The sequence below is a fragment of the Lytechinus pictus genome, chromosome 5 (assembly GCF_037042905.1).
Source record: "Lytechinus pictus isolate F3 Inbred chromosome 5, Lp3.0, whole genome shotgun sequence".
Classification (NCBI taxonomy): Eukaryota; Metazoa; Echinodermata; class Echinoidea; order Temnopleuroida; family Toxopneustidae; genus Lytechinus; species Lytechinus pictus.
In genome coordinates, this window is record NC_087249.1 from 15009059 (window position 1) to 15022005 (window position 12947).

Below are 12947 nucleotides of genomic sequence, written 5' to 3' on the forward strand. Positions count from 1 at the left end.
ATAAATAAATCATGGACAAAGAGTTTGATCTACAGAATGTATTTTTTTCTCAAGCTTTCATTGATCTTATTTTCCATATTTTTCTTTATACAGGCCAAATTGATCCAAGGGTTTCATTCTCTTTGAATGTAAATTGCATCATTTAATTCACAATATGAATAATAATAATATAACCATTTATATAGTGATGTTATCATGTGCATAATACTCAACTGCGCTTTAATACGAGGTATACATCATAACCCGCTTTATTAAGTGGTGTCATGCCCCAGTCGTAGCTGAGCCGACATGTCGGCGCTAAAAAGCATCAATAAATAAATCTTACCGGGTACCCATTCACATCACCTGGGAATGCCCAATGTGGATTAGTTTTTTGCTGTAGGAAAACACGCCATGGCTGGGATTCGAACTTATGTCCCTCTGACTGAAAGACGAAAGTCGTAACCACCAGGCCACGGACGCGATGCCCCAACAATATGGCATATTAGGCCTCTTATCATATGCTCAATTTAAATCGGTAACATTTGCACTTCAAATTGTCACTAATTTTCACTTTTTGCCGATTCAAATATGTTTTTAATTTTTTTTATTCTGATCCTGAAATATGGTTAATTGCAATCATTTGTGCGGATTAGAGTAAACTATCTCCATATTTGTAGGAAAGTAAATTTTATTGAGTAATTCCTTGGCTTAAACAATGTACCTGTAAAAAACCCTGTTTAAGACTATTATCCAATAAATAACGAGGTTTCCTTAATCAAATGTCTTGGTTTAATAATTGACATGGAATTAAATTTCATATAACTACAATATTTCTCGAAAATTTTAATCAAGTTTGGGGTTTCTGATGAACCCATTTTGAGCAAACTCCACTCCTCTTACTTCTTATTTCTCCCTGACTTTACGTCGTATTATTGAATGATGTCTTTAAAGAATGACGCATCTAGCAGAAACATCCTTCGTATAAGAATAGAACTGCAATTCATTTTTGTAGAGAAAAGCAAGGAATATATTTTTGTACTCTTGATACTCCCGATTTTTAAATGGTATTTGAATAAGTCATTATTTACATGATTTAATATCTTTATAATGTATATTCGGTTTTTCTTGAAAAATTATGTATGGGGAAATTACGCCTAAGATACTACGTATCTTAGGAAAACTTTTCTTTTTAGAATAATTTTTTTACATCAAGAATTAGCTTCAGTTAGAACACACATGAATCTGCATTTAAAGAATATGAATTCTTGATAAGTTGTGTTATTCATAAAATGCAATTCTTGATAACAAGAAATTGGATTAGAGTAGAAACGTCTGGAAAGGCGTAGAATACGTCGGCTGAAACGGACCAGCAGCCCCGTAGCCATGGTAGCAGACATTGAGAGTTGCGTTAAAACGCATCCCCCCAAAAAATAAAAAACAATTAGTCCTGAATACACACGTTTTCAGGGGCGGCGGAACGTGTTTCCGTTGGGGGGATTAGAAGGGCACTTATATGTTAAAATTGGCATTTTGGTGCAAATGGATAATTTCACCATGAGATTATCATCTGCGTGAAGTAGCTGAGTGGTTAGTTTTTATCAAGCTGAACGAAGCCTTTTTGAAGTGATTATGATTGATAATATTTTTGATATTATCAATGTCCAATAGTGAGAGATCGAGATTCGCCCTCGAAAAATCTCGCAAGGATATGCCCTTCCAACAATTAGCGCCATTATTGACCAAAAAGCGAGTTGAGTTTCAAAACTTCAGCTCGCTCGCTCGGGGAAAAAAATAAAGCCAATTTTTGGTCAATAATGGCGCTAATAACTGTTGAAAAGGCACATCCTTGCGAGATTTTACAAGCGCGAATCGCGAATTCACACTTTAGGACATTCATGTAATAAGACATGAAAATTAAACATTCCGAGCAGTTTTTGTTATCATGAAAAAGATGTGTTTCTAACTAAAGAATTGGCGTAAGCGCGAGCTGATTTTTTTAATATACTGACCAGAAAAGGAACCTGATAAGGACTGCATTTAGTGACTGATGAATACGATACATATCACACCGATGCGAGCGCGAGCTGAAAATGTGTGATATTCCAACCTGAAAACTGGACATCCTGAGCATTTGTGTAACCAAAGACAGAATTAGTACCTTAGTTAATTGATGCGCGCGTGAAGCGCGAGCCAAAAATTTTGCGATATTATATCCTAAAATGTACTATGTTTTATTATAAAAAGGGTATTTCATTTTGAAAAAGAGCACATTTCATTTTGAAAAAGGGCACTTTCCATTTTGAAAAAGGGGAATTTTTTCCTAAGGGGATTTTTTTTCATTTATATATAATATATATTTTTTTTGGGGGGGGAGGGGCAAGTGACCACTGCCTTCCGGTTCCGCCGCCCCTGCGCGTTTCATTGACTGACAATCAAGTTACGATTGATTGTGGGAGTTTCGGTTGATAACACCTCTTTCTGTAACAGGGCCCCTGGCGTGTCATGTATGCCAACCCCTGGGGCCCGTTACATAAAGCTTAGCAATGAACGTAGAACATTTTTTTTACGATTGATTGCATTAACTATAATGTACAATCAATCGTAAAAATCAGGCGTACGATTACTCGCTAACCTTTGTGTTACGGGACCCTGGTCACCCCTGCTTCTTGTCACAATCGATCCTCTTTAGTCGTTATGAACTTCAGAGACTGGAGAAGGGGTGCAGATCTTAAATGAGCAGCAAAGATATCGCACAACCTGTCGAAAATGCTTTCGATATTTGGAACCCATCAAGGCATAGATGAATGGATTGACGGCGCTATTGATTAGCAATAGCACAGCCAAATACAAGTGACCATTTAAATAAACATTCCAAGACATGGCACCGGGAATGAGAGCAACGGTGTAGAAGCCGTAAAACGGGAGGTTGAATGCGATGTACGCGAACATCACTGTCATGACGATGCGCGCACTGCGTCCTCTGCGGCTAACTTGCCTCGTTTTCGATTGAGGGGACGATTGGGTGGCGGAAGGATAATTGGTTGCGTCCTTCGATGAGTTTTCGTCAACGCACTCGTTGCTGGTGGTGGATGTTTCCATTGGTTTCGAGGCGGGAAGACGGAATCTTAAGCCGGGCATTTTTCGCCGGATCTTGGCTAAGATACACAGATTGCAGAAGAGAACGATGCTCGTGGGCAAGTAGAAAAGGACGACGTTGCTGTAGACACCAAAGACCAGTTTTCCATGGACCCATGGCAATACTGTCTTGCAGTAACTAGCAGTCTGGACCGTGAAGACTGCAATCGGGATGTGGAGAACGAACGAAACTGTGAATGAAGATTGATATAATGAGGGTTATGAGGCGGTTAGGAAACACACTTAAATACAAAGTTCCCCGAGATAGCTTGATTTTTTTAAATTTAGTTTGCGAAAAAAAAATCATATATAGATCAATGGTCACAGTGGGATCCAAGCAGAAGCTGATGACGTGCATGATCGGTAATCGCGGAGGGGAGGGGGGGGGGGGGCGTCCCCTACTATTTGGAAGGTAGGGGACAAAATATCAAATGCCCCTCCCACTATTTATGGTCTTTTATTATGAAAAACAAATATGTAAACCCTAAACTGTAAAAACTTTCCATTTGTCATTTTCATTTTTGGCTCCCGTCAGGGTCTTTAAACCAACATAATTCATTCTGATGAAAGAACAATATTTGATGCAAAAGAATATAGTAACAAATCGAAGACGTAACTTTTATTCGGAGCAAGATTTAGTGAAAGGAGAGGGAAAGAGTAGGATAAAAGAATATAGTTTTACATAAAGATGTATAGAAAGGGATAGTAATAAAATTCTCTTACCAATCCATACTGCAACAAGCGAAAGGGTGACACTAAGCGCTGATCTTTCATGTAAGTTCTTGAGTGGTCTGACGATGAGCTTATAGCGATCAATGGATACGGCGGCTAAGGTCAACGACGACGTCTGAACAACCACCTGTATAATTATGACAAAATTATAGGCATACATTATTCAACTGAATGCATGGCCCTGTGAAGCGGGGGTGTTGCATGTGTTAGTGTTATTTTCCATAGGCAACCCCCTGGAAATTTGGTAGGTATGACAGAAATGTAATGAAAATGAACGGCGTTTTGTAGGGACCCCCTCCCCACTTCCGAATTTTCCTACACGGTGCTTGAAATAGTGCTTAAATTTCATTTTCAGATCCGAATACCAAATATATTTCAGCTCGCACTTCTCGCTCGCATTATTGATTTTCATAACAAAAATATTTATTTAGAATGTCCAGATTCCTGGTTTAAATCCAAACACGCACACGCCTTTTTATTCAGATACGCAGCTTGTTTTTTTATTTTATTAAAAACGTGCTTGAATCACAATGTTTCAGATCAGAATATCAAAATGTTACTGCTCGCGCTTCGCGCTAACATTATTAATGTAGGAAGATACCCATTTTTATTTAGGTCAGAAATCTCAATTTTGTGTCTGCTCGCGCTTCGCGGTCGCATCAATTGTATAGTTATATACCTATCCTGTTCATGATTAGTAAAGTGCTTAGAATGTCACGTTCTTAGGTCTAAACTCTAAATTTTGTTTTCGTTCGCGCTCGCATCAATTGTATAGTTATATATCTATTTTGTTCATGATTACAAAAAAGTGCTTAGGATGTCCAGTTTTTACGTCGGAATGTCAAAATTTTCAACTCGCGCTTCGCATTATTCGATTTTTGAAATATGTATCGACTTCATGGGTAACTGAAAACAGTCCTCATAACAGGTTAATTTTCGATTTGGCCATAAAAATAACTGCTCGCGCTCGCAGGATTTATCATACGCATCTTGTTCAGGATCACAAATATTGTTCAAAATGTTCAATTTTCAGGACAAAATACATTACATTTCCAAAAATTAGCCCGCGCTTCGCGCTCGCAATTATATATCTATCGCCAATGTTTGTGTTTGGCTTGTTTGAAGCTACCATATGATTGTATAAATATTAGCCGGCATGTTCAGCCTAGGCCTTGTTGAATAAAGGTGTTCATTTTGCATCTCAAATCTGATGTGGTTATTTCTTCCTTGAGATTGTCGTGGTGTCAGCGCTAGGATCGTTTCCCGCCACATAGGAATTTTTAGTCCAAAAATGGGTCACGCATGCATCGACAGTTAAATACGTAGCTGTAGTTATTTTTGCAATTTGAATCGGCTGATTCATCGCTCCATCAGCGAATACCGACACACAGGTAACGCTTTGATAGCCTCACGTATAGTACGATACGATGACGCAGTCAGCGGAAGCGCCCGCACAGTTGCGCAGGTTGAGTAAGTACGAGACTCCCGAATCCTTTCTGGTATTGATTGATTGATTGATTGGTGGGGATTTTTTTACCTGATTGCTAAGAAAGCATGAATGCTTGTAAGCAAGCAACCAGAGGACCGACGGCTTAAGGTCCTCTCCGAAGGACCTGGTAATGAGGATTAATGCCTTACCAAAGGGCACTAGCGCAGCAAGTGTGAATCGAACCCGGGTCACCAGAATACGAATCCCCCGCTCTACCGACTGAGCTATCGCGCCTCCTCAAACCATGGACCTTCGTAATAGGTCCATGCTCAAACACAGGTATCAGAGGCCTAATTCAATCCCCATAGACTCGTGTGTTAAAGTGGTACCTAAAAATAATTCCTTAAAAATAAGGAGGAAATTCGAGGGTTGAATGTTTACTATCAGTGGATAGGATAAATGTCTGACATTCCATATCTGACCAGAAAAGGGTACCTCGACCGGCTCATTGTAAAAATAAATCAGCATTTATGAAGACTACACCTGACGGGATCAAATTCATCACTTGAGAGAGTCAAATGGCCCTAATTCTTCCGCCCGTAAAAATTTAGTTCCATAGTGGTGATATATCTTTCCAATTTGGAAAAAAAGAAGTTCAGTGTTAGATTGTCAATCATATTCATTCATTTTTGTCAATCAGCAATATCAAATTAAAAAAATTAGAATGGGTTGGGTCGAATGAATATTTTTTGACTGCCAGTTGTAATTAGGCCCGTGTGACCTTCTAGAGTGGAATCGTAGTTTATTGATGAATTTGTGTTCATATACTGATTTTTCGCCTTTTTTATCTGAGGGTGTTTCATAGCAAAGGGAGTCGAAGGCAAATACCTTACGGGGTTTTGTTGACGATCCCTTTGACGTTGCTGGCGGTAAGACAGCCGCTCAGAAAGTTGTGGTTTTGGAACTCGTGCTGGGGCAAATTTCAGCTTCTTGCCCGTTTATCGCCAGAGGTTTTATTGTAATGAAGTCCACTTCACTTGCAGACATATGGGATCTTGTTTGCATACATTTTGGTTTCTACAGACAAATACTAGCCAATGACAATTATCAATATCATGTCAGTCAAACTCAAAGTCTTGATTGATGTGAAGATGAGTTGGATGACAATGAATTGAGACATGGTGCAGGACGTGAGAAAAATAATGTCAGTGAGTTGAGACGTGATGAAAATAAACACGAAGACAATGTCAATGATAATGAGTTGAAATTCGTTGAAGGATGTGATGAAAATAAACACGAAGACAATGATAATGAGTTGAGATGTGATGAAGGAAGTGATGTAAATAAACATTAAGACAATGTCAATGAAAATGAGTTGAGATGTGATGTAGGAAGTGATGAAAATAAACATGAAGACAATGTCAATGATGAGTTGAGATCTGATGAAGGAAGTGATGAAAATAAACGTAAAGACAATGCCAAGGAGTTTAGCTTTGTACATGCGGACGAAGGTGGTATCTCCAGTCGTGAAGTTGATGACACTGCTTTGCGAGAAGATGGAAGAAGTAGTCATGACGTGTTTCATTATGGTTGTAACATTGGAGTGACAGATGTAGATGATTTGAGTAGGCCTATTCTCGCTAGCAATGCTTCGAGGTTTAGCATTGAGTTAGATGGGTCTAGATCTATATCATCCGGAGATTTAGATTTGACCAACCTTGTTACACAGTCTGTTACACTTGATGGTTGCGCTGCTGAGTTGTCGGCAGTGCATGTGGCTCGTCGTGATGATCATGGGTCTCACAAGGATGTGATGTGTAATCCGGGTATTCCTTCCGATGATGATTGTTCATCGGAGCGTGATTGTTTCCAAGGTCATGAACTCACTGTTGGACTGGGATGTGATCCCCCTTCACTTGATATGTCATCAGGCACTTGCACACTCGGTGCGAGTAAAGATCAGATAGATTTCTGTGCTGATGTTGATAGCAATGTTCGCTATGTTGGTTCGTCAGAGAGAGACGAAACGTCTAAAGACTTGGCAGTTATCCCTGGCAGTGCTCCTGGTTTCTAGTTTGTGCCATCTTCTGCTTGCATTGAAGGAGCTGATAGGCTCTTGCGCTCAGCCTCGGTTGATACGCTGTGCTCTCATCACACGCCCGAACATGACAGACTAGCCGACCTCGATCTCGCTACCAGCCAAACTAACAATCCTTCTGTTCGGTTTGCACGTTTGAATGATAGACTACCCGATCTCGCTATCAGCCAAACTAGCAGTACCTCCGTTGACATGACATCACGTCAACTTCACCTGTATATGCTCGAACCAGCGTCTAGCAGTCAGTCATCTCCAGTTAACGCAACTCGAGCCACTGATCCAGGTGCTGATCGTAAGTTCACCATGGACTGCTTTGAGCCCATTACCATCCCTGAACTACGTCAGGATCGACCACATTGTCTTCAGCTTGAGAATGCCCTGATCCCCCCAGGACACCCCCAGATGTCCATATTTGCCAGCAAAGTGTTGCCCATGCTAACTCTTTTGTGGTTGATGCCATAGCGACCACCGTCCATGATGAGGAATTCCAGTGTCCTCCACACCGACAACATGATGACTCCTCTTACCAGCCTGTGAAGGATAACGCCTCTGATGTGATCCCCAGCCTGGGTACAGTTCTTATGGGTACCAACATCTCGTCTCCCATGGGTCGACCCCCTGATGTTCAGCATGTTCGCGATGTCTCCACTTCGTGTAGCAGTGAACCTGCCCGAGATTGTCATCACACCACCCTCAAGATGGGTCCTACTACAGGAGTTTCATGGCCTCACTACAACTCGCCTACGGACTTTCGCGACCTTGGGTCTACATGTCCGCTGCTCTCTATGATCCTCGAGCTAGCCCCTCGTCGCTACTTGGACTGATTCGGAGCACCATCAGTTGTCCAGACATAGGTCCAAACATAGGCCCAGACATAGGTCCAGACATAGATCGCTTTGCTAGCTATGCACCGGATATTACTCCCACCTCCCCCGGCCCCTCCTCACCCCTAGCCTGTCCCCTGCATCAGTGTTTCTAGTTAGCAGCAGCCGGTCACGTCGTATTCTACGCTGCAAGAACTGTTGGTCTATTTATACTGCTTTCACTTGACCGCTGCACTCTTGTACTCTTCCTTTGATTATTCACAATTATTTACTGTATTGATGGTGATTTATTCCTTGTCGATTTGTAATCTTTGTCTTTATATGTTTATGACAGTGTTTTTGTTAGTTTCTTAATCATGTTTAATGTCAATGCCATGACTACATGATCTGTTATTATCTTAGACATGTTTTACTCTTGTCCATTTTGGTATTTTTGTCTATAGGCGCCGCTTTTCCGACGGCGACGGCGGCGGCGGCGTCAACATCAAATCTTAACCTAAGGTTAAGTTTTTGAAATGACATGATAACTTAGAAAGTATATAGACCTAGTTCATGAAACTTGAACATAAAGTTAATCAAGTATTACTGAACATCCTGCCTGAGTTTCAAGTCACATGACCAAAGTCAAAGGTCATTTAGGGTCAATGAACTTAGACCATGTTGGGAGAATTATTTTATAAATCTTAACCGAAGGTTAAGTTTTTGAAATGACATCATAACTTAGAAAGTATATGGACCTAGTTCATGAAACTTGGGCATAAGGTTAATAAAGTATCAGTGAACATCCTGCTTGAGCTTCAGGTCACATGACTAAGGTTAGAGGTCATTTAGGGTCAATGAACTCTGGTCAAGTTGGGGGTATTTGTTGAATTACTATCATATCTTTGAAAATGTATGAATCTAGTTCATGAAACTTGGACATAAGGTTAATCAAGTATTAGTGAACATCCTGCCTGAGTTTCAGGTCACATGACCAAGGTCAGAGGTCATTTAGGGTCAATGAACTTAGGCCATGTTGGGGTAATTGTTGAATTACCATCATAACTTTGAAAGTTTATGGATAAAGTGCATGAAATGTGGACATGGGTGTAGTTGACAAGTCTTAAGTCACCGTTCAAATGTCATTTATGGTCAATAAATGTGGTATTATGTCATTATATGAATGGTGTTTTTGTGAATGATTATTTTATAGTAGTTTTCAAAGTTAGCACTGCTGCTATATTAGATCGCGTAATGCATTATTTTATATGCATTATTTTATATGTAGGCCTCATTTGTGATCTTTCCTATATTTTCGATCGCACCTCTTGACTTTATGGTGTGGCTATTTTTGTCGGCATGATTTTTGATGCCTTTCAAGTTCTGTTTTACTTGTTTTGTGTTTTTAGCTTTATACGCCCTGCCACAGGTAGCTGCTTTGTCTTGTTCCTTACAATATGATGTACAGGAGACACCACAATGCATATATACACAACAAAAAAGTAAGTCCCCACTTAATCAAACATCAATAATTTTCGAACCAATGCGAGTTTTTGATATATTTTTACATGAGCGTGTAGGTAATTTTATAAGCTACCCTCTGAGTAAATGTTATGGACATATTTTACGTCATGCTTCAGTGAGCACCGTCAGAAGGCAAAAATGTCACTTTTCAAAAGTCACAAGCCAAATATCATGACTTTGATTCCATTTTATTGGAACTAATTCCACATTCTCATCATGAAAAATAGTCAGAAGGCTTGTAAAAGGTACTTTCTAAAAGACGATACAACTTTTTTGGCTCAATTTCACGGTTGAATAAACACAATTTTTTACACATTTCTATCAATTAAAATGATCGAATATGATGACAGTTATTTTAAGGAAGAGTATCTTCAACAATATTCATCGTTTCACGGTTCAATGAACATTTATTGAAAACAAAAAATACGATTTACAAATATCATTGGCAAGTGGTGTTTCATTTTGGTAACTGAAAATGATCTTTTCTCAACTTTTTCGTTATGTTCATGATCAATTAACATGTTTCAATGATTCAAAGGCGTTTAATTAAACATTCGCGCTTGAATGAACATGTGGAATGTGAATAGCTCTTTTTTACGTTATTGGAAAAAATGCAATTTGTAACTATGGATATCTGCCACAAACCTCCTTCCATAGTTCATTTGATTAGATTTTTTAATGAAAATTCCGATGTTTCATGCGTCAGTGAGCACACAATATTCGAAAATTATGCAAATGAGAAGAAAGTTCAAGGCCTTGGCCCCACTCTGTGCCGTATCGAATGGTTATTTTGGTGTGCGCGCCTTTTGGATAGTGTTACTCTGAAGCCATGTGCGAAGTTTCATGAAATAACTGTTGGCAGAAGTAACAAAAACCGTCCATGAAACAAACCCTCATTTCACATTTGTTAAAATTTTGACTTCCTCTCTCATAGACAATGTGTGCATTATAGGTGCATATGTTTAAGAATAAGTAACCCCTTATTCAATATGGTGGAACTTTTTTTCAAGGCTGTCTTTAGCAATGTTATTTGGCAGTAATGTTTATCAACCTATGGGCAGAATTCTGTGCAAAAATGAAATCGATTTGTTTATTTATGGATGAGTGAGCACGCATCAAAGTGGGAAAATTGGTATTTTCAATGTCACAGACTCATTTTTAAGGGTAATAAAGTGAATATTGGGGGCAAATTCGGTTTCAAATGTGACTTTAATTGCTGTTGTTTTTATCATCCATCATTTCTATCACCACACACTTTCCGATCTTTTAACATTTTCATGGTTGAGCGAGCACATTCGAAAACTTAGGAATGAATACTCTTTATACTGCATAAATGTATTCTTTTCCTAACAATTTCTCAGGATCAGTTTAATTTATGGACAAATCAGTGGTAGATCCAGAATTTTAAAATGCGGCCCCTGCAATACATTGTGCTCACTCAACAATAAACATACGATATCAAACTTGTGGAGTGGCTAAATGATGGATATTAAAACGGCATTAACACCATAAAATTCACCTAAAAACAAATTTTGCCCAACTCTGTATTTGCACAATCTGAAAAACGACTCTTGTGACTTTCAAAAATTGTAATTTTTAATTCAATCTTTAATTACTCATGCATGACTCAACCGATCAATCTCATTTTTCCTCAGGAGTTGCCTTATAAGTGTAGAAAACTACCTACGAAATATCATATTTCAAAATAATTCATAAACATAGCTCAATATAACTATCAATTAATTGAGTAAAAGAATACATTCAATGAAAAGTTTAATCATTACAAAATATCATATCAAATTAATTTAAAAAAAAGACATATGGGGTGGGTTAATAAATGAGAATCAAATGTACATAGGTATTAACTGCCCTGAAATACAGCCTAATTTATTGTTCAGTCTCAGTTTTAAGTTTTATTTCATATTCCACATGAAACAAAACCTTATATACACACATGCTCGTAAATATAGCATAATTATATAGAATATCAGTTAAGAAGTGGTAATAACGATAAGGGCCCAAAGCTAAACAATGAAAAGGGAGGGTAATCGATATGATAAACAACATTTAAGATCTAAACGTTACAAATGTGCACATTGCAGCCAAATTAATGAATATATATATATATATATATACATGTATATATATATATACATATATATTCATTTTGAATGAAGTTTGTTTAACTGCAGTGCACCTTAAGATTGTAAAGCATTTTTTTTCAAAACTGGACAGGCCATTCCTGCAGTGTAGAATAAATAGAACAAACTAAATAAATGATAAGAATAATATAAATGATAAATTATAAACATTGAGTTTGTATTAGTGAATTACCGTATGAAGAAAGACTGGAACGCAGTTCCATGACTGTAGGACATCGACGTCCATGAGGTTGCCGATCCTCCTCACAATGTTCTCGAGGAGGAGAATGAAGTCCGCCACAGCCATATTAAGGAAGTGGTAGTTGGCCGCGGTGTGGAGATCGCGGCATAGCGTGATCAATAGAATGACCACGACGTTGCCGACCATGCCCACGATGTTGATGACAATTTTGAAGTAGAGGATGACCATGGCGAAGAGAGTATCATCATCACTATAAAGATGACCCTCTCCACGATCATCGACCTCAGAAGCGTCGTCGTAAAGAGTAACGTTTATGCCTTCGTAATAGACATCGGTGGTCATCATCATTGCTGTTGCGTTGAGGAGTTTTGCTGTCGCCATGTCTCTTGCCGAGATTTTCTCGGTTGGAAAAGAAGCTCAAACCTCCTTTCCCGCCTCCTACTTTTCTATCAGCAGATCAGGAAAACTAAATAAACTTGGCTTATTCGTCAAGAACGGGCAACGAAATGGCCGTCCGGATTTATCCGCCAATAAAACGCTTTGACTTTGCGATCCTATCCGAGATATTACCAAAAGAAACTACTTCATCGACTCGGAGCTTCCACTTGGACTTTCTCTTTGTCGTTTAGCTTTTCACGCTCTGCTTTGTCATACTCCATCTGAAGTGCATCTCTCTTTATATGGGAACTGATCACATCCTAGATAAAGGGAATAAAAACCTTCTCTTCGTTATGTTAAAGGAGAGATGTGAACCAATCAGGGCGGAGCGCGCGAGGCCATGATCAGTCATCAAAGTAATCGGCTTCAATGATAAATACATGACGAGTTCCATTCCCCCTGCACAAGAATGTGTATTGGTGTTTTTATATTCAGTGATTAATTATGATTTTCTTACTTCTTA

At 38.9% G+C, this 12947-nt stretch overlaps 1 protein-coding gene across 1 annotated transcript; it reads right to left on the bottom strand.

The window, feature by feature from the left end:
- Positions 1 to 2346: 2346 nt before the first annotated feature.
- LOC129261756 (5-hydroxytryptamine receptor 2A-like) lies at positions 2347 to 12728 on the bottom strand. Its single transcript, XM_054899798.2, has 3 exons — positions 12038 to 12728; positions 3841 to 3976; positions 2347 to 3308 (listed from the first exon to the last, which is right to left on the bottom strand). The coding sequence occupies exons 1-3, from the start codon at positions 12425 to 12427 to the stop codon at positions 2668 to 2670; spliced, it is 1167 nt and encodes a 388-aa protein (XP_054755773.2). The 5' UTR covers positions 12428 to 12728; the 3' UTR covers positions 2347 to 2667.
- Between the last annotated feature and the right edge of the window lie 219 nt (positions 12729 to 12947).

Coding starts and splice junctions, on each gene's coding strand:
- LOC129261756 (XM_054899798.2), bottom strand. CDS start 12,427: ATGGCGACAGCAAAACTCCTCAACGCAACAGCAATGATGATGACCACC. Junction 3,977..12,037: donor TTCCAGTCTTTCTTCATACG/GTAATTCACTAA, acceptor ATAATTATACAG/GTGGTTGTTCAGACGTCGTC. Junction 3,309..3,840: donor GCTTGTTGCAGTATGGATTG/GTAAGAGAATTT, acceptor CTTCATTCACAG/TTTCGTTCGTTCTCCACATC.